Source organism: Petaurus breviceps, unplaced genomic scaffold (assembly GCF_028583685.1).
Source record: "Petaurus breviceps papuanus isolate PSGF00001 unplaced genomic scaffold, PetGlider_PUasm1.0 37, whole genome shotgun sequence".
Classification (NCBI taxonomy): domain Eukaryota; kingdom Metazoa; phylum Chordata; class Mammalia; order Diprotodontia; family Petauridae; genus Petaurus; species Petaurus breviceps.
The window spans coordinates 51,038,296-51,065,855 of NW_027186296.1; the positions used below are offsets into that span (position 1 = coordinate 51,038,296).

Genomic DNA, 27,560 nt, shown 5'->3' on the forward strand with positions numbered 1-27,560 from the left:
CAAGAATTTATATCATAGAATTTTTTAAAGTATTGGTCATTACATGACTACACTTCCCAGAGATATGGCCAAAATAAACCTAATGGGTGAAATAACGTCTTTTAAAATCTTACTATTTTCCAAGTATGAATTTTAATAGAACAGCATGTACTGATCAGGCATAAGAAAGGAAGAAGTCAATTTACCTATTATAAATGTTTAATGTTGAATATTGCCCAATAAGATTCTAAATTGATTAATAAGGAGTTTGCTCACCAAAAATGCATACAAAAATACATGTAAATGAGAAGTCTTGATGGCAAGCTGATGATATAACCACAAGTCTGACTTCATTCTTCTCTGCTCTTGGTGGTAGTAGACATGGAGAGGAATGATAGTGTCATCATGTCTGGCCAACATCCTCTCTGCTACAATACCCTATAGCTAGACCAGTGGCCATAAGAGCTAAAGGTATCCCCAACTGCCACTGTAATCACTTGGGAAAAGAGAGAAAAGCATCAAGGGAATGAAAAGAATGTCAAATTCAAGATTACATAAAGGATGTTGCAAGAAAATTCAGCTGGGAAGTTTTCTTCTCTGTGGCTTGGTTTATTCAGCTATAAAATTGGCACCATATGCTCTGCTCCCTGACTTACTAAGAAGATATAATGAAAATTCAATTGCATAAGTAGTTATAGAGTAGATCTCTTGGGTTTGTATGCATGTATATGTGTGTATGTAGGTAGGTATACACATACATCAATATCTATAGATATATAGGTGAAATAAAAGTCCTGATTCTATTAAAAGCAAATCCAAATATAGAATAAACCCGGTAAGTAGTTATAAATTAGAAGTAGCCATCAAATTTCTCACATCAATAGGCTGCCATCATTTCCTCTTAAGAAGGATATGGGCCTCTATTTAGCATTAAAAGGCTGTATCTAACCAATCAACAAACACTTATTAAGTATATACTGTGTGGGAGGGACTAAGTACTAAGTACTGGGGATACCAAAAAAAAAGCAGTAAAATAGTCCTTGCCCTCAAGAAGCTTACATACTAATTGGGAAGGCATAACAGCTGATCATCTCACTCATACATCTCTCACTGACCATCAATACCCCAGAAACAACCTCATGCTAGAAAATGTTTTACTGGAGTATTTCATTACATATTGTGATGATGTATTAAAAAATTGACCACCAATGCAAAGTATTAAAATGCCATTTGTATTATTATTACTTGTTCAAAAGGCATTTATTAAGTGCTTTCCATGCTGAAATAAAAAGAAAGGCAAAAATAGGCCCTGCCCACAAGGAGCAGCTATTCTAAAGGGGGAACCACAAGTAAATGACTAGGGTACACCCTATATCAAGAAAGAGAAGATGGAAATTAATCTAGAGAAGAAAGCACTAGCAGTAGGGACTAGAAAAGGCCTCCTTTCCCAGTAGAAAGCAGAAAGTGGGAATTTAGCTGAGTCTCAAAGAAAGCCAAGGAAAGACAAAAGAGGAAATGAGGAGGAAGCGCATTCCAGGTATGGGGAACAAGCCATGAAAAGGCAAGGGATGTGAGGGTGGGGAGACTTTAGCCTCAAGGCCACGTGTGGCTCTCTAGGTCCTCAAGTGCAACCCTTTGACTGAATCCAAACTTCACTGAATAAATCCCCTTAATAAAGGGATTTGTTCTATAAAACTTGTGAAACTTAATCATTATGAGATGTATCATTTACAAGGAATGGCAAAAAAGGTAGGCTAGCATGTATCTGGATCACATGAAGGGGAGTAACATAACTAAGAAGGTGCAAAGGTACCAGGCGTGAAGAGCTTTAAATGTCAAATAGTAAATGCTATATTTCTTCTTGAAGATAACTGGGAGCTATCAGAGTGACATGGTCTACATATTCTTTAGAAAATCTATAGCCAAGGTCAGTCAACAAATACTTATTAAGTACCTACTGTGGGTCAGGCACTCAGCTACATGCTGAGAATTCAAAGCAAGGCAAAAGACAGTCCCTGCTCTCAAAAAGTCAACAGTCTAATAAGGGAAATAATATGCGAACAATTATGTGTGAACAAGGTCTATACAGGATAAGTTGAAAGTAATCAGCAGAGAAGAGGCACTAGAATTTAGGACAAATAATGAAAGGTTTCCTATCAAAGGTGGGATTTTATCTTGGTATTGAAGGAAGGCAAGAGGCAGAGAAGAGGAGGGAGAGCATTCTACTCATAGAGGATAATCAGTGAAAATGCCTGGAGTCCAGCAATGGAAATCCTTGTTTGAGAATAAGCAAGGAAGCCAGGGTCATTAAATAATACCTGCTACAATATAATGGGTGTAAAATGAGGTGGGAGCAGTAATGAAGGGCTTTGAATGCCAGAGGATTTTGTATTTGCTCCTGGAGATGATAGGGAGCTACTGAAGTTTACTGGAGGGAGTAGGGTTGACATAGTCAGACTTGTGCTTTAGAAATCTTACTTTGACAGCTGAGTGGAGGATGAACTAGAGTGGGGAGAGACCTCCAGACCAATCAGCATGCTTTTGCAATAATCTAGGCACAAGGTGATTAGGGGATTGCACCAGGGTGGTAGAAGTGTCAGAGGAGAAGGGAGGTATTTGCAAGACGTGTTACAAAGGTAAAATCAACAGGCCTTGGCAACAGGTTAGATATGGCAGAGGTGGGGTGAAGATAAGAGTGAGAAATCAAGTATGGCACCTAAGTTGTGAGCTAAATGACTGGGAAGATGGTGGTACCTTCAACAGTGCATAGGACAGTTAGGAAGGAGGACGGTTTGGGGTGTGGAGCAGAGATAATGAGTTTAGATTGGGACATATTAAGTTTCAGATGTCCATGGGACATTCACATTGGAGAGAATAGAGTCACAGAGATCAATTAGAAGGTTACTGCAGTAGTCCAGGCAAGACGTGATGATGGTTTGGATGAAGGAGATGGCAGTGTGAGTAGAGAAAGAACCTGAGAGATGTTGTAAAGATAGAAACAAGATTTGGCAATGATTTGCATATGTGGGATGAAAATGAGAAATCAAGTCTGAAACCATGATAGTGATCTTGGATGACTAGTAGGATGGTGGTTACCTTGACAGAAATAGGGAATATAAGACAATGAGTTCCATTATAGACATGTTGAGTTTGAAATGCCTATAGGAAATCCAGTTCAAGATGTACAAAAGGCAGTTGGTGATGTCAGACTGGAGCTCAGGAGAGACATTTGGATTAGATATATAGATCTATATATTACTCACATAGAAATTACTGAACCCATGGGCACTGGTGAACTAACCAAGTAAGACAGTAAAAGAAAAGAGAAAGTCACAGAGACTTCAGAGACATAAGTGTGACATGAAGTTCCAGCAAAGGAGACTGAGAAGGAAGAGTCAAACATCACCTTTCTAGACCTCAGTTTCTTCGACTGTGAAATTAGAGAGTTGTACTAGAGACCATCTAAAGCTCCTCATCTATGGCACAATCACAGGTTGAACAAAATCCCACCACTAGGTGGAAATTCTAGAGGCAGAGTTTCTGGTATACAATGGAGGGAGTGCCAAGCTACATCTCTAGAGTGGTGGTCTCCCAAATGAATGCTGTGAAAAAAACTTCATTCTCACCTCCCTCTACCCCCATCACTTCATGGCTGCTGTAGGAGACATACTCTGCCCTCAGAGACAGTGCTTAGTAAGGCTTCCATAACCCCCCCCACCACCACACACACACACACACACACACACACACACACACACACACACTTCATTTTGGGATAAAAAAAGGTTGCACAGGATGAACAGGTATTGGATAGGTTATGATTAGATAGACCATTTATGAAGCATTTACCGTGTGCCAGACATTTTGCCAAGTTCTGGGAATACAAAAAGAAGCAAGCAAGGTAGGCCATGCCCTCAAGGAGTTGACATTGTAATAAGGAAAGACAATATATAAAGGGGAACTTGGGGGATGGGGGAAGGGATGGATACTATATGACATGGTTTAGACCTCCTCTCCCTCGTCCAAACTTCACTGCTTCCACTAAGGGCACCACCATCCTTCCTGTCTCCCAGTCATAACCTCTTCCTTATCTTGGACTCCTCACTCAACTAAAACTCTTCAGTTACCAAGGATCTCTCTCAATTGCCAAATCTGATCGCCTTTTCTCAGTCCGCATTCTTCTTGACCTCTTGGCAATATTTAATACTTTGGGCTTTCCTCTCCACACGGATACTTTATTTGTTTGTTTGTTAGATTGTTAGATTTTGCTTTTTTAATTTACTTAATGTTTTCTATTTCTGTCTTATAAACCATGTCTTTGCTAAGAACTTAGGGATCATCAAGAGGCATTTGAAAAATTATTGTTTCCTCTCCTTCTGTGGATTCTCATTTGTCCTTTCAATCCCTGAACTTCTCTGTCTTTTGAAGTCAGTAAACACTTAGTTCCTGGAAGAAAAATAGAAAGAAGAGTGGGGAATATCCAAATATTACTTTTTCTGAAGGAAGCTCTTCTTCAACAAGCTCCAGTTAGCCAAGGGGAAAATATTAGGGCAGGGAATTCTAAGTTTAATCTAAAGCATGAAGAATTTGACAATCTAATTTCCTTTATCCAAGCCATCTATTTCATTGAACCTCATGATATTTTATGAAAAGATTAAAAGATTTCCAGAAGAGGAAAGATGTGAACGCCAAGCTCGATAGTGTTCACATTTTTCACTTGTTATATTATCAGGCAGAGATCCTGAAACAGTACTTTAGCCTGGAATACTCAAAATGGCCCAGCATGGAGATGACATATCTTTTCCCTGTAGAAGAATGAAACTGTCTTAAGAGGTGGGAAGAACATGCCCTGTGACCATCACAGCTGGATCATCCCATTTTGAGCTTCAGACACCTGGCTAAAGTACACGTCTAGAAAAATATAAAGTCCTACTCAATGGCTGAAGCAAAGCCTTATGAAGAAAAAATGACTTGGCCAAATATAAGGTTCAAGCATCCTGTGATTGCCAAGTGTGTCTTTATCGATCATGAGCATTTTAAAAATTATCTACAGCCACCTGTCTGTCCTCCATAAGCATCAGCTATTGCCAAATTCTTCACAATCGTTTTCTTAGCCCATGAAATACTAGATCTCGGCATTCCTCCCAATGGGACACTTAAGATGGAAGGGAAAAAAGACCTAATTTTCTATTTGAATTAGGTTTTGTCAGTGTCAAACTTTGTGAAATGGTTTATATTCAAAACCAATGATCATGAATCCCCTTTTGAGGTTGTAAGATCTAACTGAAAACAAATTGCTCTGAAAGGATTATAATGAATATGAAATCAATTCTTAAAGATAAACAAATAATGTTTGAAGAACCACTGCTTCCTTTGAATGAAAAGAACAAAAATTCACTTTCTGGTTCCTAGAAAATTCTGCACTCAGATTTCTCTATTGAGGACTTTTGCCAAATTCATCCATTTGTTTATTCATTTATTCAATAAATGTTAATTAAGTCCCAACCATGTTCAAAGCACTATGCTAAGTCCTATACTTCCTCTCAGATGGGGACATATCAATAACAGCAAATTGAGATCTTATTATAAGAATTAGAAATTGATGACATCTAAAATTGAAGAGATCAGTTAAATCATCCTGATTACAACCTTTGGAGTTGTAAAACTCCATTGAAGTACAGGCTCTGGAGCTCAGTCTCCCAACCCACAGTCACATTAATAGGTTGGGATCACAACGGGTGGCTAGTTAATTCTCTTGTATATTACTTTATTTTTTTTAAAGCAATTGGGGTTAAGTAACTTGCTCAAGGTTACATAGCCAGGTGTTTCTGGGTGGGTGCTAAGTGTCTGAGCCCGGATTCAATCCCCAGGTCATCCCGACACTGGAGCTGGTGCTCTTACTCGCTGTACTACCTGGCTGCCCCTGTGTGTTACTTTAAATGAGGTAACATGATTGAATTCACAAGCACCAAGCAGTGTGCTCCCCATTTGATTATGAAATGATATCAATTAGTTAGCCAGATCATTAGCTTTGGGAAATGGCATTTACCAAGTTAGTATAATAAGAACAGTTGGTACAAAATGATTCCCCCTCCAACTGAGGGCACACTCCCACGAGTGCCTACAGAGTCCAGAGTACCAAGCTTACAGCATGTGTGGCAAAGTGTTACTCACAGCCCCTAGAAGTCCCTTTTTTCCTTTTGTGAGACCCTAACGCAGTTCTCCTTGGGCATGGTGTAGCTTGCTTTTAGGTTGCTTGCCTAAAATTTCCTGAAGTTGCCTTTCTTTGGCTGCCAAAGTAGCCACTGCTGTTTCAGAGGTGCTGCTAGGACACTCATGGGAAGTCCAAAATCATCCCACCTTTCAAAGTTCACAAGATCATTTTGTGTTCAAGGGGTTCGTTGGGTGGGGGAGTGGTCAGAAGCCTTCTCTTTACCTCCTCCACCCACAAGTAATTCCTTTTCAGCAGGCTTGGCTGGAGCTGTTTCTGCCACTAGGCTGGCATGGCCATATAACATTGAAATGTTATAGTTCTAAACTGAATTGTTATTTTATGTAAAACCCACAAGGCATAACTGAGCATCCTCAGCCAATACCAATATACTTTCTGTACAGCATCACTTCATTTCATCCAATAGTTTTCACTCCTAAAATTATTAAAGTATTTTCACATCCAGTTTAAAGGACCGAGTGGTGGCTCCAACGATGGTATTCCTGATTAAGGTAATTACTTTAAGTGCGGTGGTAATATTGAGTCAATGGATTACTCCTTGCAAAAGTCATGGCTAATTATTGATATTACAAGAATATCCTGCTGGGCCCAAAGAGCTCCCTTTGCTTCTGAATAACCCAAACTACTTTTGAAGTTCTGAAGTGGGCCACCCTGCAGTAATGATTCCAAGTCCTTTCTATTTAGCTACATGTAAAGTGCCTCCAAATGTGGGAAATGCCGTTTCTAGGTAGAATTTCCATCAGGCAGCAGTTCCTCTATGACCAAAACTAGGAATACTAATACCATAGACACATGATCCAAAGCATCACATACCCAGTCTAATACTGTAGTTGCTTTCACCTGCTGTCCCCTACTTTTCTGTTCTTCTCCATATCTATAGGACTCCTCATAATCTTTAGGCCAGTCATGACCCCTTATGGAACTATTATTTCTTACTTCTATCTCAGAAAAGTCTATAAGCTGGGGCAGCTAGGTAAGCATAGTGAATAGAACACTGGCCCTGGAGCCAGGAGGACCTGAGTTCAAATCTGACCTCAGACACTTAACACAAAAAACTAACCATGTGACCTTGGGCAAGTCATTTAACCCCAACTGCCCTACCTTCCCCCCTTCAAAAAAAAAAAGAAAAGCCATAAGCTATTAAATTGACTCATTATATATTTTCAAATGGTGCTTTAGGGAAAAGGGTGGAGATGTCAAGAAAAGAAATAGCTGCTCAGTTTCTTTAGGTGGTTTTCATCTTGCACCCCCCCCCCATTTTTGTGATATCAACTGTCTCAGAGCATATTTTTATTCTAAATTCAATAAATACCAAACAAATGAACATTTGCATACATAGGATAATAGAAAAAGATTGTACATGAAACCAGGTATCTATTTCCCATGGCTTGCTTTTCTTGTTAACTGTATAATAAAAATTCAACTTACAGTTTTCAAACTGTCTGTTTCTTTCTGGCCTTCATTTGGCTCTCCTCTCTGAATTTTAAAAAGATGCCTCAATGACTCTTCTTTTCATTATATTTATTTTTTTGCTGCTCTGTTTCTTGTCTATAGGCAGCTAGGTGACACAGTAGATGGAGTTACAGGCCTGGAGATCAGAAGACTCATCTTCCTGAGCTCAAATTTGGGCTCGGACACTTACTAGCTATGTGACCCTGGGACAGTAACTTAACCCTGCTTGCCTCAGTTCCTTGTCTGTAAATTACCTAGAGAAAGAAATGGCGAAACATGTCAGCATGCTTGCCAAGAAAACCTCAAATGGTTTACAAAGAGTTGGACACAACTCAAAACAACTAAACAAAATTTTCTAGTCTCCTCACTCACCCTCGATATCCTACATCCAATAGAAAAGAGGAAAAAAACAAAGTAAGCCCTTGTTTAAAAAAAAATCTATACATAGTCAAAGAAGAAAATTTCTACCACACTGACTACATCCAAAAACATGTCTTATTCAGTCTTTTGAGTCTATTACCTGTCAGGAAGAAGGAAACATTTTACATTATCAGTCTTTAGAATCATAGTTGGTCATTGCATTGATCAGAGTTCTCAGGTTTTTTCAAATTTGTTTTTCTTTAATTACCGTTGCTATATAAATTGTGCCTATCTCTGGTTCTGCTCATTTTACTTTGTATCAGTTTATAGCAGTTTTGCCAGGATTCTCCGAAATAGTCGCTTTTGTCATTTCTAATGTTGCAATAAGATTCAATACATTCACATGCCGTTATTGGTTCAGCCAGTCCCCAGCAGATGAGTACCCCTTTAGTTTGCAGTTCTTTGCTACAACCAAAAGAACTGCTCTAATGACTTTTATACATATCAGTAATTTTCTTCTTTCTTTGATCTCTTTGGGGGTATAGAGCTAGTAGCTGAATCACTGGGTAAAAGGGTGTGCACAATTTAATAGCTCTGGGGGTACAGATCTAAACTGCTTTCCAGAATGATTGGAACAACTGACAGTACCACCCACAGGACGTTTGCCAAACCCATTTTCCAGCACTTCCTCTAACACTTGTCATTTTCCTTTGCCATCTGGTGAGAGTGAGGCAGAACCTCAGAAATGCTTTCATTTATGCTTCTCTAATTATTAATAATTGTAGCATTTTCTTCATAGGGTTATTGATAGTTTGGAGTCCCTCCTTTGAAAACTGTTATATCCTTTGTCTGTTGAGGAATGGGTGTATTTTTATACATTCATTTTGTCCTCCCCTACACTTACTCATTTCCAAATTTTCTCTGCAGACCTTTTCCTCTCTTTCCTTTACTCCCATACCTACCCACCCCAAAGATTAATATGGTAGGTAAACTGGGAAGAGGAGAAGAGGAAATGAAATTAAATCAGGCTTGATTCCTTCTTACAGGTACCCCACCTCCTACATAAAGTGCTAATTTTCAGGTGAAATAGGATCTTATTGGATAAAACCTAAAAAATTTTTGCATTTTCTAACCTCTTTAGTATTTACAGCCCGTTATAGGCAGGTTTTAAGCTCTTATTTACAGTATTGAGCTAGAAGTAATAGGTTTAGACCTGGAAGCGTCCTTAGAAGAGTCTCATTTTACAGTTGTGGAGACTGGAGCACATTGAGATAAAGTGATTTTTCCAATATCACAAAGCAAATAACTGACAAAGCCAAGGTTAGAATATAGGCTCATAATTTCCAGTCTAATGCTTTTCCATTATAATGCGTAGTTGAATTATAAAATGGAGGTGGGGAAAGGAAGAGAGGGAAAGAGAAGATAATTAAGGTTGGAGTCTGCTGAAGAAAACAGAAAGGAGTGTGATCAAGGGCGCATGTAGAGGTACTGGCCTTGGCAAGGAGAAAGGCCACCTCATTGTCAGAGCCTAGGGGATGGTGTGAAGGGGTTTTGAGATGAAGAAGATACAGTGGTCTGTCATTCATAAAGAGACAGGGATCCTCACTTTTCCATCAGGAGCCTCTTGATTTCATAGGCCTAGAAATTATTTATACCTTGGGATACCATGTACAGAATATGGGGGGTTTTTAGTGCCTGTATCAGGTTACTTTTAACATGTAAGTAACAGCCTTGCCCAATGGTAAGGCAAAATGAACCAAGTACCTTTTTTAATCTTCCTAGGCCAAGCTTTCCCTGCCATAGCCTCTCTCAGGTATCCATTTTTTTAATTTATTTTATTTTTTCAAATTAAGAAGCATCTATTTTCTCTCCTTCCCATTCCCCTACCCCAAATGAACAACCACCAAAAACACCCACAATATACATAGTCAAGCTTAGTCAATACATAGTCAATATACATAGTCAAAACTTTCTCATTGGTCATAACCAAAAATGTATGCCTCATTCTGCATTTTAAGTATATCACCTCTCTGACATATTTCCCTTGGAATCATGAATTCTCAATGAATTGATGAGTTCTAAGGCCTTTCAAAGTTGTTTTTCATTATAATATAGTATGTGGATATTCTTCTAATTCTGTCCAATAACATCAGTTATCATAGAAGGTTTTCCACTTTCCTCTGAAACTGTCCTTTTTGCCATTTCTTATGACACAATATTTCTTTACATTTACCTTAGCAAATTTTTAAACATTAAAAATCTAGACTTGTATTTCCTCTTTCATGCTGAACTTTTTGCCCTTTTTGTACCAACTATTATTATTTAGTGATTTTGCTTTCCCCAAGTATCCCTGCAGTAAAAATTTCAGTTTCATAAATCTTCTCATTTCTTAGATAACAGATCCTTTTAGGCTGATTACTATGTTGAATTCTGCAATAAGGCAGGTTAGAAATTCCATCTTTGCCTTGTTTAATCCATGCTATATTCATTTTAAAAATATAGTTGTGGGTGTTTTCAGAAGGGGGGGAAAGAGGTTGTGTGCTTGAAATATTGAGACTAATATACACAAGAATATTTTCTATAATTTTTTGCTATTTCCATTTTACTTTCAATAAAATGAGGGTGAAGGAGATGCTTTACATTTTTGTAAAATTTCATTTGAAAATATGCCTGTGGGGGTGGCCAGGTAGCACAGCGAGTAAGAGCACCGGCCCCAGAGTCGGGATGACCTGGGATCGAATCCGGGCTCTGATACTTAGCACCACACCCCAGAATTAACTGGCCATGTAACATTGAGCAAGTTACTTAACCCCAATTGCTTATAAAAAACAACAACAACAACAACAAAACTGAAAATATGACTGTGGATAAAAGCTTGCTTTAAACAAGACCAGATATGTTTTTATAGGTCTGCTTTCTTGGACTTTGAACACCGGGAAAAGAGTTTAATAAGAATGCTGTAGGCTAATTAGATCCTATCAGAAGTCAGGAGTCTCATTCTTCCCTATTTAATTATTCAAAAGACAATTGAATCTCACAGAGATAAGACATTGTATACCCCAGAGTTATTGCTAGCACCAAAATGCTCAGATTAGCCAGTCTTGAGTTTTAAAGTCTCACACACACACACACACACACACACACACACACACACACACACCCTTCTAGCTCATTTGGAACTACATTTGTTTAACAGAGCTAATAAGGGGGAGAGAACGTGTGTGGCATTTATAAGCTTTTGTGCCCATGTGACAGCAGTAAAAGGATTCATTAAAGTAAATCTCAGGTATCTTCAGTTAGTCAATAAACATTTATTAAGTGCCTACTGTGTATCGGGCACTGTGCTAAGCATTGTGGATACAAAAAGAGGCAAACTACAGTCTCTGCCCTCAAGGAACTTAAAATTCTATGACAAGTCGAGTTCTCCTGTGCTTAGTTCCCATTCTCTTTGATGCTGTAGTCACCATCCCACACCCTACACTGGCTAGAAATAATATTTGCCATTGCATTCACTGGGAGTTTAGCCTACTACATAAAGTACAAGATCCGAAGATCACTGGAGAGTTCAATCATATCTATGTGTGCCATGACTTTGCCCTTTTTTGAACCGATGAAACAGTCAACACAATGAAAAGTAAACAATTGAAAGAATAGCTAGATGTTTAGCCAAAATAGCTAGTTAGTTAGCTACACTTTTTCCCAATAAGTTATGATGCTGGTGGTTTATATAAAAGAATTACAGTAAATTAAGAATACACAAGCATATTCTAGAAAGTTCCTTCAAGTGCACTCAAGCAATCTCACAAAGTACAGTTGTCCTGAATAGCTACAATGAAGACCTCCAGTTAGAATTTAACAAAAAAAATAGTAGTAAGAATTCAATCCCTGTGTGCAGAAAGTATTCCCATGGAGCACACACCAACCAAAACAAGTCACCTTTGATTACTGTCTAGTTAGATCCAACCAGTCTCCTTATCACCAGACCTCTAACTTTGAAGTAAAACTGCCACATCAGACTTTTAAAATTCATTGCAGCTTTCTGATTATATTTTTTAATGTACTTAGTGACCTGAAGTCAAAGATTGAAACTATCACATGATATTTCACATCAAGATTACAGATTAGTTCAAACTGCTTTAAAAAATATACCTCTGATTTATCTCTGCTAATTAGTTGGGGAAATTAAATGGCAAATGGCTGCCTCAAAAAAAATGACAGATGAAAAAAGAACATGCATTTTCCAACTTCCAATATTCCTCTACATGCTACCCACCAGAGACCACTCCTCTTCGCTTCCTGGAAGATGTCATTCATCACCTTATCATGTTAAACAAGAACAGGAATTTTGAAAAAGAGAGATTTATTTTAAGGGGCACAGTGAATTCTACATTTCATGTTGCCCAATGATAATTTCCTACATTGGTAGAGAATCTATGAATTTGCACATAGGCTTTAATTAAAAGTCCCCCCTAGGGCTTATCCTGTGTCCTGATTTTCACAGGAACACACCTGGGCAAGAAAACTGAAACCTTCTCCTGATGTTCTTGCAATACTGGATAAGGCATAAATTATAAATCTAAACATATTCTCTCCTGTAGGTGAAGGTAGGATTTTACCAGTTCCAAAATTTGATTTGGATTGTTTTCAAAAGACATGGTGTGAGGTCATGCCAGGTATTTTGGCTAAGCATGATTATTGGCATATCAACCAAACCCTCTTTAATGATGTTTTGCTTCATTAGAATTTTGCAAAGTACCCCCTTAGATGCTGGAAATACATCAGTACAAACACTGCAATTTGATGTTCTCTCTTTATGTTAAAATATCAAAAAAACACTCAAATGCTGGGCTACTCAGAGAGGCTGAGATTGGGGGATCTCTTGAGTTTGGGGATTCTAAGCACCAATATTGTGGGCCTCAGGAGCAGAGAGACACCAAGCTGCCTAAAAGGGGGCAAGCCAGAACAGGTTGGACAATGGAGTGTCTTAAATCAATCACTATTAGAATTGAGTCCCATGTATGGCCAATACACTTTCAGTCTAAGCATGACAGGGAGACCCAGTTCATAAATAATAAAAACCTCAACTGGATCTGTGATGTCATCAATGAAAGGTATTCCCTCCAATGAAGCAGATCATAACAAGATGGACACAGATCAAGCAAGAATAAAAGGGAACTTTGTACTCACTTTAAAAAAAAACAACTGAAAAGAAACTCACTGGTTAAAATAAATTCTCTTGTTCTCATAGTGAGGGGAGTCAGCATCCCCTTGATATGACATGAAGACTGTCCACCAAGTCACAGATCTTTTATTTCAGTGTAGACTTCTACCATGTCAAAGTCTCCAACCCAAGGAAACATTTTCTTAGGATATTCTTTACCCATCCTTGTAGAGTTTGTGCCAACACTTTTCAACAAACTAGTCCCAACAGATTGTAAGTTGAGTCTTCCAGAAGCAAATTAGTTGAGATTTTAGTAGTTCCCCAAAGCAATTAAAGAGTTCTGTTTTGCACCTGGATTACTTAGTAAAAGTAATCAGCATTTTAATAGTCCTGCTTCAGAAGTGGCTGGAGGAATGAGGAACAGAAACAATGGCAATAGTCTTTGTGGGATCAAAATGCTCTTTCCACTAATAGATGTACCCAAAGGTACCCTCACAGGCCTCCCTATCTTAGAGAATATCAAAGGAATAGAGAAGAAAGTTCAACCCCATGATCCTACTTTACCCTTAATTTGGTGAAAGATCACCCTAACCTCCTATATTCCAGTTTCTCCATTAAAAAAATAGAGCTCTTAATGATACTGCCTCTTAAACAGCATGAGTGGAGATCACTGGACAGTCTTACTAGAGGTTCAAGCAAAAGACAAGTGGGTGACCACTTGTCAAGTATATTACAGAGTAGATCCCTGGTCTGTTATGGAATCTCTGAGGTTACTTTCCACCCTGAGATGCTGTGATCACCTGGAACTCATAAAGTACTTTGAAGGTAGACAATGCCACATAATCACTGCCACCATTTTGAAATGTGATCTTTTGGGAACTTTATTGGTCTGTAACTGTGCATACCAGTCAATCAGATGTTATCCGGATGGATGGATGGATGGATGGATGGATGGATGAATGGATGCTACTATGCAGTCCTCAATATTGGCCCCCAGTGTTGGCAGAGAGAAAAGAGAGTAGGACAAGTGACATTGTATTTTACAACAGCACCTTCTTTTATCTCTGTGTATATGTCAAGGTATATGTGTCTGTGTGTGGCATCCATTCAGGTAGGAACCCTGCCAAAATCTCTCAACCCATCGTTTCCTTATTTTTCGTACAATACTCCTTTATTAATTCCAGCTGCAGCACTGCTCCATTCAGTGCATTTGCTTTATTAAAATTTTGCAGAGTACACACCGGACACTGTAAATCACAGGTCTTATAGAGAACTACAGGGGCAGAACAGGCAAAGAAAGCACATACACAGATCTGGCCTACCCAGCCAGGAAAGACAAATTTAGTGGAGAGGCATTTGCAATAGCTCTCTTGAGAAAAGGAAAGGACCAGAAGAGCTCATAGAACTTGATTCAAATCACAAAGTACTTAGATACCTGGTGTGTTCGTCAATATGAAATACATTTGAAAAGGAGTGAAGGGAAGAAGAAAACTCACAATAAAATCTCATGGAGTCTAGCTCCATTAATTTGCAATTTGGAATCATCAGGATTGGGCCTGAACTGAATGGAAATTAGCTTTGATTTAGCAAACAATGTCTATCAAATAGAGCAAATTAATGACAAGAACAAGATAGGAAATGTTGCTGTTTCTTAAAAAAAAATGGTTTCAAACACTTAGAGTCACTCATGCACATACAAACAACTGAAATGCCAATATTCTTTAAAGCAGAAGTCTAATGTATCTCTGATAGGCAAAATTTTTATGGCTATATACACTTAAAATCAAAGTCTTAGAACTGTCAGGGGCCTTAAAGATTATCTAATCTAGTACCCTCATTTTTAGGTGAAAAAACTGAAGTCTAGTGACATTAATTAATTTACCCAGAATCACAAAATTAGCAGCACACCTGGTAGTAAAATCCAGGCCTCCTGTTTCCTAATCCAGTACTCTTTCTGAATTATTTAAAAGAAATAAAAATGAAAATTCTATAATTTAAATTTTTCACTAATTCAAACAGCCCTTTGACCCCTATTAGCCCTAATGATTAAGGTTTTTACTATGATATCTTTAAATTACATCATGACATTAGGTCATTAGGCTATAAGGAAGTAAAACTGTTTGAAGAATAATATGGTTTGTTTTTTAAAAAGCAGATTGCCCAGCCATCTATAATGGTTAGTTGACTGAGTTTTGTATATGGTTAAACAAGGGGATGAATCAATTATCTTTCTGGAGTTCTCTTGATTTTACTTCTATAATCTCTCTTATTCAGACCACCACTACTTATGTTCTCCATCTTTTTCCACTATCACTACCTAAATTCTGGCCTTCATTATGTCTCACTTGGACTATTTTAATAGCCTCTTAATGGTCTCCCTTGTCATGAGTCTTTACCCATTCCAGTCTATTCTACACACCATTACCCATGTAAATCTACTAATGTGCTGCTCTGAACATGTCACTAACACACTCAAAAACTGGTCATGGCTTCTAATTGCCTACTGAATGAAATCTAAACTTCTTCATCATAGCATTCAGTGACATTCATTATCTGGCTCCAACCTAGCTTTCTAGATTCACTCTCCTCCCCACCTTCATATGACCCATGGTACTACACTGAACTGCTCGCCATTTCCTGAAGCTGCTTGAGGGCAGAAGATAGTTTCTTTTTTTGTCATTTTATTCCTAGCACTTAGCACACCGTGCTTTGAACATTGCTTAGTGTTTACTGAATGAGTTTCCCTTTTCCAAGCAATATGTATTTGCTCTAGCTTATGCCTCAAATGTACTCTATTCCCATCCCTGCCTATTGAAATTCTATTCTTCCTTTAAGGACCAACTGGAATGACATCTTTTAAGTAAAGCTTTACCTTACCCCTCATTCTAGTTAGAACCAATCTCTCATTGTACATTCTCTCTTGCTCTAGTTTTTGTATATGTTTCCTATTTTCTACTAGACTGTAAACTCTTTTAGTGAAAGAATCATATCTCAGTATACCATGGTGCCTTGTACATAAGTGCTTACTTAATAAATATTTCTTTAATTAAATTGAATTAAAAGAAACTAAGGCAGCAAGGTGACGCAGTGGAGAACACTGAGCACAGATTCAGCAGTACCTGAGTTCAGATTCTGCCTCAGATATTTATTAGCTGTATGATCCCCAACCTTAATTGCTTAATTTGTAAAATGAGGGATTAGACATAATGATGACTGCAATCTCTTCCAGCTCTAAATCTATGATCCTATGGAACAAAAGGGAAAGATTTTTAAAAGACAACCTTGGAGTCAAAAGTAATAAATTTTTCATTTGAAATCTTCCTGAAGGGTGTAGAATGTACAATACTTCTCAGAAAGGAGCATGAAAAATTAATGTCAGTGAAATAGGAGAATGGATGATGGGAGGGTAGGAGAACAAAGAAGGTCAAACAGTATATTAGGTTCCTTGTGCTGGGAAAGGGGGAAGAAACAGAAGAACAGAGAGAATAATAATAAAAGAAATGAGTCTGGGTGACTGGAAGAAGAAGAAAGTGGGGAAAATAGAATGATTTCAAACTACTATATGCCAAACGAATGGCAGAAACATACGTACATGTATATGTAGTTACTAGAAGAATATACATCCTTAATAATTTTAACTATAATTGTTAATAGATTAAATTCTAAAAGGAATATAATAATGAAGAAGAGAACAAGCCCCAATGATTTGCTGCATGCAAGAAACACAGTGAAAATATGTAAAATACAAATAAGGGAATCAAGCAAAATATACTTTGCTTCATGTGACAATGAAAGCAAGGATTAACATCATAATAACTGATAATTCCACATTAAAAATTGAGAAATTTCAAGACACAAATAAAGAAATTATATTATGCTTAAAGGCAGCATAATCAATGAAAAAATAAATTATTAAATTCATATGCACCAAATCACATAGAACCTAAGTTATTAAAAGCAAAGTTAGGCAAAAATAATTGATAATACAATAATAACTGGATATTTTATTATGCCACTGTATAATGTTTTAATATCCCTCTCTAAATATCTACAAAGACATAAAATGTCAAAATTAATAAAATAAGAAGTAGAGATCTGAACTCAAAGAAATTAGTCAAGCCATAAATGAATTCAAAAGAAAAAAAAACCTAGGCTAGATGGATTTTAAATTCTATCAAAAGTTCAAAGAATAATCAAAGCCTATGATACAAAAATTATTTTCAAAAATAGACAAAAGGCACTCAATCATACTTTTTATCAGACAAATATAACTCTGATCCCAAAATAGGGAGAGATAAAGCTGAGAAAGAGAACTCAAACTATTCTTGATGATGAGTATTGATGGTGACATTTTAAATAAAATAGTAATAAGGGCTAACATTTATACAGCACTTTAAGGTTCACAAAGTGCTTTTACACTTACCATTTCATTTGCTCCTCACAATTACCATAGCTAGGCAATTACCATACCTATATTTAAGATGAAGAAACTGAATTGTAGAAGATTAAGTGACTTGTCCAAGGTTACAACATTAGTAAGGTTCTGAGGTTAGATTTTAATTCAGGTTTTCCTGAATCCAAGTCCATGACTATATCCACTATGCCACCTAGGATATTACAGAAGTAACTTTTTTTAATTTACTATGACAAAGATTCATACTAGGAATTATAAGGAATGTTTAACAGTAGGAAACAATTAGCATCATTAACCATACAAACAATAAAATTAACAAAAATAACATGATTGTTTTAATGGATGTAGAAAAAGTCAGACAAAATACAGCATTCATGTGTTTAAAAAACATTTAAAATAGCATGTATATACAAAGATCCTTTTTTTTTAAGCAATCAGGGTTAAGTAACTTGCTCAAGGTTACACAGCCAGTTATTTCTGGGTGTGGTGCTAAGTGTCTGAGCCCAGATTCGATCCCCAGGTCATCCCAACACTGGAACCAGTACTCTTACTTGCTGAGGCACCTGGCTGCCCCTAAGCAATTGAGGTTAAGTAACTTGCTCAAGGTTACATGGCCAGTTATTTCTGGGTGGGTGCTACGTGTCGGAGCCCGGATTCGATCCCCAGGTCATCCAGACCCTGGAGCTGTGCTACTCACTGTGCTACCTGGCCACCCCAAGATCCTTCTTTAATATGGTCAAAAACATATAATTGAAACCAATATGTAGCAGTATTTGCAATGGAAGAACACTAGAAATTTTTCCAGTACAAAGGTAAAGCTAGTATTCCCTTGGCCTGCACTATTATTTGACAGTATTCTAGAAATGTTATCCACAGCTATAAGATGAGAACAAAATCAGTTATAAAGTCAAACAAGAGATCCTATTTGCATGCAGATGGTGTGATGATAAACTTTAAAAACACCAGAGAAGGGGGCAGCTAGGTGGTGCAGTGAATATAGCACCAGCTCTGGAGTCAGGAAGACCAGAGTTCAAATCCAGCCTCAGACACTTAACACTTACTAGCCATGTGACCTTGGGCAAGTTGCTTAACCCCAATTGCCCTCCAAAAACATAAAACAAAAACAAAAAACCCAAAACACCAGATAATCCATAAATGTAATAAGATACAAAATAAATCCACAACATTCCAATACAACTCTAATTAAAACTAGGAAGAAATTATAACAATATAGTAATAAAATTCCATTAAAAATAAGTGAAATGGATAATATTTCTGATTACCTACCAAGCCATACACAGATTTATGTAAGTACAACTGTAAAAGTCTTTAAGAGGGAACTTGCTCAATGGATAGAGTACAGAACCTGGAGTCAGGAAGACCTGAATTCAAATTAGGCCTCAGACACTGTGTGACCCTGAGCAAGTCATTTAACCTCTGTCTACCTTAATCCACTGAAGTAGGAAATAGCAAACCTCTCTAGTATCTTTGCCAAGAAAACCCCATGGACTGTTTGGCATGGTCCATGGGGTCATGAAAAGTTGGACACAAATGAACAACAATAAAAATCTTTACAGAAAGAAAGGGAGACTTAAATGCAGATTCACTGCTTGTGTTTGGACTATAACACTATCATAAAAATGATAATACATTCAGTTTTACACCACTCAAACTGCCTAAGGGATACTTTTTAGACAAAATAACAAAATTAATTTTATCTAGAATCTCAAGTGAAATAATGAGAAAGAAAATATAAAATCATATTATTACCAGACCTCGAACTCTAATAAAAACCAATAGTCAAAAAAACTATTCAGTGCTTGTTAAAAAACAAAAAAGTAGATCAACAAGAATAAACTAGAAAAATGAGAAACAGAAGTAATCCAAAACAGTTGCAAAACCCTAGAATATATCTTACTAGAGGAAGGCTTCCCTTTGTGAAAAGAATTGTGAGGATAAGTAGAAAGCACTTTGGCTGAAACTAAATATAGACCAAGATCTCCTGCTACATTCTACAATAAGCCCAAAATGCATATGTTACCTGAATATAAAAAATCACATCGTCATCATTTTTTTAATTGAACAAAAGCAGGTGCTTTTGCACCAATATAACGAGGGAAGAATTCCTAATCAAACAAGGAGTACAAAAAGTCACAAAAAATAAAAGATAATTTTTACCCGATCAAATTTAAAAGGTTTTCCACAAAGTCATTAGAGACAAAATTAGGAGAAAAACATGGGAAAATATTTGCATTAAAAGTCACTGTGTAGGGGCAGCTAGGTGGCGCAGTGAATAGAGCACTGGACCTGGAGTCAGGAGGACCTGAGTGTTCAAATCTGGCCTCAGATACTTAACACTTAACTAACCATGGGAACTTGGGCAAGTCACTTAACCCCAATTGCCCCCCAAAAAGCAAAAAACAAAACAAAGCACCAGATAATCCATAAATGTAATAAGATACAAAATAAATCCACAAAAATCAACATTCCAATACAACCCTAATTAAAACTAGGAAGAAATTATAACAATATAGTAATAAAAATTCCATTAAAAATAAATGAAATAGATAATATTTCTGATTATTAACTTACCAAGCCATACACAGATTTATACGAGTACAACTATAAAATTTATATATAATAAGTACAACTATAAAAGTCTTTCAGAGGCAGCTAGGTGGCTCATCACCAAGGACCATTTCCTAATGAGATCAAATATTTTTTTCAAAAGAAGAATGGCAAACCATTCTTGGCAAATGAATACATGCTTCAAATTATAAAAGAAATGCAAATTTAAAGAGCTCCAAAGTTTTTCTTTACATCATTCAAACTGGCAAAGATGACAAAATATGGGAATCATCAGTGTTGGAAGGGCTATGGAAAGACAAAGACACTAATGTACCATCCGTGGAACTGTGAAATGGTCCAATCATTGTATATTTAAAATCGGAATTATACAAATAACCAAAATGTCTATTACCTCGAACCTAGCAATACCAGGAAATAAAAGATAGCAAAAAAAGGTCCAATGAATACCAAAATATTCAGTGCAGAACTTTTTTATAATAGTAAAATCTCTAAGCAATGTGAGTATCCAACAATTGAAGACTGGCTGAAAAAAAAAAAGCTTGAGCTATCAATTCTGTAGGTTCCAATTCTTTGTGACCTCATGAGGTTTTCTTGGCAAAGATACTGGAATGGTTTGCCTTTTCCTTCTCCAGACCATTTTACAGATGACTTGCCCAGGGTCACACACCTAATAAGTATCTGAGTTCAGATTTTAACTCGAGTCTTTCTGACTCCAGGCCCAGCATCATCTAGCTGCCCCCCCAAAAAAACTACAATGGAAATAATGTTAAATTTGGCATCAAAGAATCTAGGTTCAAATCCTTACTTTAAGACTCTCCATATAACCTTGAACAAGTCATCTCATCTGTCTAGGCCTCAGTTTCTTCATCTATAAAATGAAGATGATAGACTAGATGGCATCTGAGGTCTCTTGGAGCCCTAAATCTATGATCCTATGATCTATAAATATAACAAATTTATTGTTCTGTAAAAAATAGTGAATGAAGAAATCAAAGAAATGTGGGAAAAACTGATGTCAAGAGAGAGAAAGCTGAACCAAAAGAGCCATATACAAAATAACTCCAACAATGTAAATGCAAAGATCACTTAAAGGAAGTGTACCTCTGAATAACTGAGAAGCCAATGAAGATCTCAAAGAACTAATAATTAAACATACCTTCTCCCTCACAGCATAGAGGTAGGCGACCATAAGGACAGAATGTTGTATATGTTGGCACAGACAGTCTCTTTAATGCAGAGTAAAAAAGAAGAAAAAGCAATACAATGTGTTTTTGAGGGGAAAAATAAACGTTAAAATCTACCTAAGAACTTGTCCCATTCATTATGGCCCCTGCAAGTGTCATGCAAATACACTTGGGAACTAACTATTCACCCCTTACTCTCCAGTTATTTCATACACCTTCACATGGATTGTAGAAGAAAAACCTAGTGAGCATTACTGTTATGAGGTCATGGTTATATCCATATAATGTTAAGTCTCATCAGGTTGTCCCTATTTCTGACAGTGCTCCTCGACATGCGGAAAAGGTCTGCAGTCTCGTGTAGTGCAGTGCATGCACAAAGTTACTGGGCGCCATGGCAACGAGTGCCCCATCCTCTCTAAGCCAGCAGCCTATCGACAATGCCACCAGGAGGCCTGTAATGAGAAGATTAATGTCAACACCATCACATCCCCACGACTTGGTGAGTAGACCTAGTGGGTCTATGGAGCAGAGTGAAAGCCATTTTGTGCTGTCACTGGTGTTTGGTCACTGGGACCAAGTTCTGAAGGTCTGAAAACCACTGATTATGCCATGTTTGAGAGGTCAACATCAGCTCATTGTATCCACCTCTAGAGATCTGTACAGAATTGGATAATAGTTTAAAAGGTGGAATTCTCATCCCACATACTGGAAAAGACATTTAATAACTGCAGACTCAAACACAATACCTTCAGCATCTGCATCCAAGCAGACCTCTTTGTTAACAAATGAAGAACATATGAAAATGTTTCTTTAACATGTTAGTATTCCTCTAAGTGGGGAAGGGGGAGATGGGAAATGCTTCATTTGGAGAATAGGGCTTTTTTTGGACATCATTCATGAAACTATTAAAATGCATATGAAATTCATTTCAGGATGATGTTCTAGAAGAAAATGGTAAGAAATGTTTAGTAGAATGGAACATTTAAATTCATCAGGGAGTTTTTTTTTCTATAAGTAATTTCACTGTGTTTTAAACCTATTCCCTTACCATCTATGCCAGCAGGATTACTATTGTGTAGTAATCATAGTCCCATATATGAGAGGAAAGGGGGAAAGAAATTGAACTCATCTCATTATTGTTCTTTTTAAAAGTTTCTGCTTTCCAAAGTAGCAGCCCCTCAGAAAGATTTTTCTGGCCAAAGTCCCTTTCCATTAAAACTTAAACTCCAACTGGTTTTTAAGGCTAGGCCACAAAAACATTTAGCTACTAATAAGTTTTATATCTCATTCTGAGCCACCAAACAATCTCAGAATCCTAGAGCTAGAATGGACCCCAAAGATCATCTGGTCCAATCCTCACCTGAAACATGAATCCCCTCAACAACATATACCCAACAAATGATTTTCCAGCTTTTGACAGAACATTTCAAGTAATGAAAGAATATACTACCTCATGAGACACCAACCATTCAGTTTTCATGCATCTTTCTTTTAAATGTTTCCTTATATTGAACCAAAATACACCTCCTGGTTACTTCTCCCTAGTTCTATTTTGTGGTACCACATGGTACCAGTGGACCCCCTTCAACATAAGGTAAGATATCCTCTAGCTTTGTCAATTTCCATATTAAAACTTTATATTCAAAACGCAGCCTAGTACCCTGGATAAGATCTGATTTGTTTAGCTCATTATGATTCATCATCTATCTTCTTTCTACCATACAAAAAAAAGTAACTTTAATCAGGACCTAAATAAGCCCCAGATGGTTACTTTTTTCAAAGATTCTGCATAAAATAGCTATGTATACTAAATTTAATAAATTCTAATAATGATGATATTGATATTCTTGTGCATAAAATTGAGGTAAGTGCCACTTAATACCTTAGGAGCTCAGGAAAGATGACAGTTTTGGTGTAGGAGCAAGACAAGTGGCTCTGAAGGCTAAAGATTTAGGTCCAAATCTCTGCTCTGATTCTTATTAATTCTCTGATCTTGGGCAAGTCATTTAATCTGTCTGGCTTTTGGTGTCCTTATCTGTTAACTGAAGGGATTCGACCAGATGATTACTAAGATTTGTTGAACTCTAAATCCTGTGATACTAAAAACATATATATATATATAGTGATGATGTTGATGAACTCATTTTTTTCTCATTATTTTCACATTATTATGTTTGAATTCAGCTACCAGTAAAATGAGATAGAATCCCCAGGCTGTCTGTCCCCTAATGGTTTTGAAGAATCTTTAAATATATAATGAATAGGGCTAATGTTTTCTGCCCTGATGAGAGATAAACCAAAACCAACTGAATGAAGGTGGTTAAACTTCCAAACAGGGAAAAGAGGAGTAGAGAAGGGATGATTTCCTGAATTATTGCCAGAATACTTGAGTCAAACACAGTGAACATTTCCTTACTTTTCTTCCCTTTCTAAACGTCCTGAATTTCTCTCTCCCTGTTCTTATCCAAAGCTGCTCTGACATACAAGTGCACAGGGGACCAATGGACAGTGTACTGCAGGGTGATCCGGGAGAAGAACCTATGCCAAGATATGAGGTGGTACCAGCGCTGCTGCCAGACATGCAGAGACTTTTATGCCAACAAGATGCAGCAGAAGAGTTAATGACATTTCTCTCCTGCCTAGACTGAACACTGCCACCCAATTATGGAATTCAAGGACTTGTAGGTCTGATTACTGGAACTTAAGAGTGACAGAGGGAGGGGTGGATCCCAACGCATATACAATTAAAGTGAAAGTAATTCCATACATTGGATATACCAAAGCTATCCATCCCTCACACACGACATGGTCATCTCAAGAATTATCATACAAAATTTAATTGTGGATTTGGCATCATCACATTTGTCATTAATGCTTTTTACTTAATATATTATTAATAGCCACTGGATGGCTTTCTGCAGTAGGAAAAAAAGAACAAAAAGTCACAAAGTAATTATAGTCTCTAAGGTTGTATGTACCTCTAAGGGGAAAACCTCTGGCCAGCAACTTTATAAAAGGTGGAGACGTTATTTAGCACTTGAGTCTTGGTTGTTCTCTGGTATTTTGAATTCCCAGGACTTAATATGCCAAGGGAGGGGTGGAGGAAGAAGGAATCATGTAAATGAAATGCTTAACTTAAAAAGGAGTCTTACTATTAAAAAAAAAACCTGTGAAAATTGATGGCAGAGGATATGTGAGTGAGAAAGTATTGTGACAGAATCTTAACTTTCCTTTTAATTTAAATTCTTAAAAACAGAAGATTCAGGTCTTTGCTGTACTGCCCACTACAAATATAATCTCTTTTAAAATTTTTCATTCCATCTTTGTACTCTTACCTCTTCAAGAGCTTATGTACATCTAACTTGATAAATAACAGCAAGAAGACATTCATTCAGTAAAAACCTCTTCCTGTGGGAAAGAATGCCCGGGGAGGTGATAAGGTTTTTTAGCTGTTCTGATCTCTACTTGCTGACTCTTGGAGGAAAAAAAAAAAACGAAACAAAAACAGAACAATATTTCTTCAGGGTACTGTGAAATTAATGTAATTGGTACATATCATGCAAGTGAGCTTGGAACAACTTTGGCAGAGGTGTAAAGATGAATTGTTGACCCGTCAGGTTTTTTCCTTCTCTGATTTCTGCAAGCCTCTCCTTCATAAATTTTTTTTTCCAATGCAAATATATCACATCACACAGTCTATATTTGAAGAGTTCACATTATTCAGTAGTGACAGAACACAGCTATTTTTAGAGCCATCAAAAAGTGCTTTTTGAACAATATCATACCTTTGTATGAAGAGAAAACAGAAATTTAATCTCAGTCTATAGGACTTGCAGCATATGCCCAGATCCATAATTCTGTCCTTTTTCACTATGGATTTTGTTAATCTGCTTTGTATATGATTTACAATGCACAAAGCAATAGAGTTAAGTCATTTATGACACAGAGCAAAGCTTTTAGAGTGGATTTCAAAACTTCACTCTGGTCTGGGTCCTGTGTTAGCTTATTTTTGTTTTTGTTTTTGCTATTTATATGTGACATAAGAGGCTCTTAATTGCAAAAGAAAATAAAAGACTTTTTTTCCTTCCTGAGTTAGAGCCTACCAATATCCAGAAGCACAGGGAAATGACTAGTTAACATTTACTTTAAGGGCATCTGTGAAATCAGCCTGTGCACACAAATTGGAAACCACTTTCCAGTTTTGCCTCAGTAAGGCAATGCTAGTTACTGGTTGTAATACAGGTGGTCCTTGGTATCTGTAGCTGTCCTAGAAATAAGGCATATTTGGCTCACAGATTCCGTGGGCATTTCATTGGTGCTTATATTTGAAAATATTACCATGAGAAAGCAACCTACTCCTACCTTATTTCAGACAGATGATCTCACTTAGGTCTAATTACTAAGTAGTCATCACAGTGATTCTACCATATCAATTATTACTGATTTAATGGTGCTCCATTTTTTTTTCTTTCTGATGCAACAACTTTGAGTTGTTGTTTTTTTTAATGTGCTATTGTACATCAGAAGGGGGAAAAAACCTCTCTACCTTCTCCCACCTCTTGGGGGTATTTTTGTTCTGTGTATGAATGAGTGTGTTTGGGGGGGTTTTGTTTTTTGCAAAGGTTGGGTGTTTTTTTTTAATACCATAGATATGGAAAAGTACTGGAGAAGTCTGAGAATGAATTCATTTCCACTTGTATAAACAAGATGTTTTGCATCCACTATAGGTGCTCTGTGGAAAAAAAATAAATTAGGGAATATGTCAGGACATGATGTAGTGTAAACTTTGGTATAAAATGCCAACATGCCTTGACACCTCTTTGAAAACATTTTGTTCTTTCACTGTTCAGGGTAAGGCTATAATATTTTTATTGACTTCTCCCTACCCCTACTTCCAGGTCCTTGTTTCCACAAAATATCCAATTAATTTCTGGAAAAAAAAATAAGGCTTTATTTTTATTCCTTGCTCTTCACTGGTGTTCCATTTGTTCATAAAAATAAATATAGAGGCTTTGTTTTATTTTACAACTAAGCAATCATACTAAATTAACTACTTGAAGGTGAGAGGAAGAAATCTTACTGTATGAAGCCAAGTTTTCAAAGAGAGTTACTAAAAGCTGAACCCAGAAGTATTTCTGGTTGACCTACACATTCAACTTTGGCCAATAAAAGCAAGGCAGTGCCATTGATGTGCCCATGTAGAAAAGCAGGAAACCCACTTAAGCAACACTCTGAAAATTTGCCTCTAAATTTTTTTTTCATAGCTGCCCTGCCAATGTCAACTATGTGCCACTCTACAAAAGACCAACAAACTATGAATGCAAATGTCTAATTTTATTAAATTCTCCACTACTTTTGCCTTATTGTTTCCTAGGAGTTTTAACTAAACCAAAAAATGTTACCATAAACTTTCCCAATTTGCCCTCTCTTCATTTTATTTCATAGCAGTTCAGAAAAGATCATTTCATTGTAGCTATTCTGATACTTTGGGGTTTTGCTTTCTTCCTTAGAAACTGATGTTCTGTGATTACAACAGTGCTATTTCCATATTGTAAACAATACTCTGTACTGTTACTAAAGTACTGTACATTTTTAGTTGCACAGATGTGTACTGAGTAGAGTCTAACTATCTTACATATGGTGCTATTTTTACTGGTGAAAAAGAAATTCTAGCAGTTGGTTATTGCTTGATATTTTATTATAATACAGGGATATATCCTCAATGGCAATAATATCATTTAATTTTTCATTACAGAGTCAAATGTATATTTTTTTCATTAGTTAACTTACATTATGTACTGTATCAGTGGTATTTTTATTTTGCTTTTTTGGTGCTGGTTTTGAAAATACATAAGTCAAGCAGATTGGAAACAGTTGTAAATTAAAAAAATCCTTCCATTTTGAAGCAGACTGAATGTTCAATAAAATGTTTTTTCCATAACAATTTTAATAAGATTTGTGAACTTGAAAGCCAAAAATAATCCCAACAAGCTCTCTATGAAAGGCACAAGAAGGCTATAATCCATTCTCCCTTGGTTTGATAGTTGATTTGGAGTTGGCCTGAAATAAGTCCACAGCTTGTTGATGACAGCTGTGGTAGGTGTAAAAGGTCATTGGTAAATGAAATCCTGGCAGGCTATAGTTCCCCAAGTGCTAACAAATCATTAAATCCTGGGTCTCATCCCTATG

The 27,560-nt window shown here is 36.9% G+C and overlaps 1 protein-coding gene across 2 annotated transcripts in view; it reads left to right on the top strand.

The window, feature by feature from the left end:
- The window catches only part of ADAMTS17 (ADAM metallopeptidase with thrombospondin type 1 motif 17), a 523,726-nt gene extending 496,411 nt beyond the window's left edge, over window positions 1–27,315 (top strand). For both annotated transcript variants that reach the window (XM_069098470.1, XM_069098471.1), the window contains 2 exons: window positions 21,693–21,870; window positions 23,842–27,315. In XM_069098470.1, the coding sequence (XP_068954571.1) occupies window positions 21,693–21,870; window positions 23,842–23,993 (330 nt within the window). In that variant the 3' untranslated portion in view covers window positions 23,994–27,315. The remainder of the gene's footprint in view (window positions 1–21,692; window positions 21,871–23,841) is intronic.
- The last annotated feature ends 245 nt before the right edge of the window (window positions 27,316–27,560 follow it).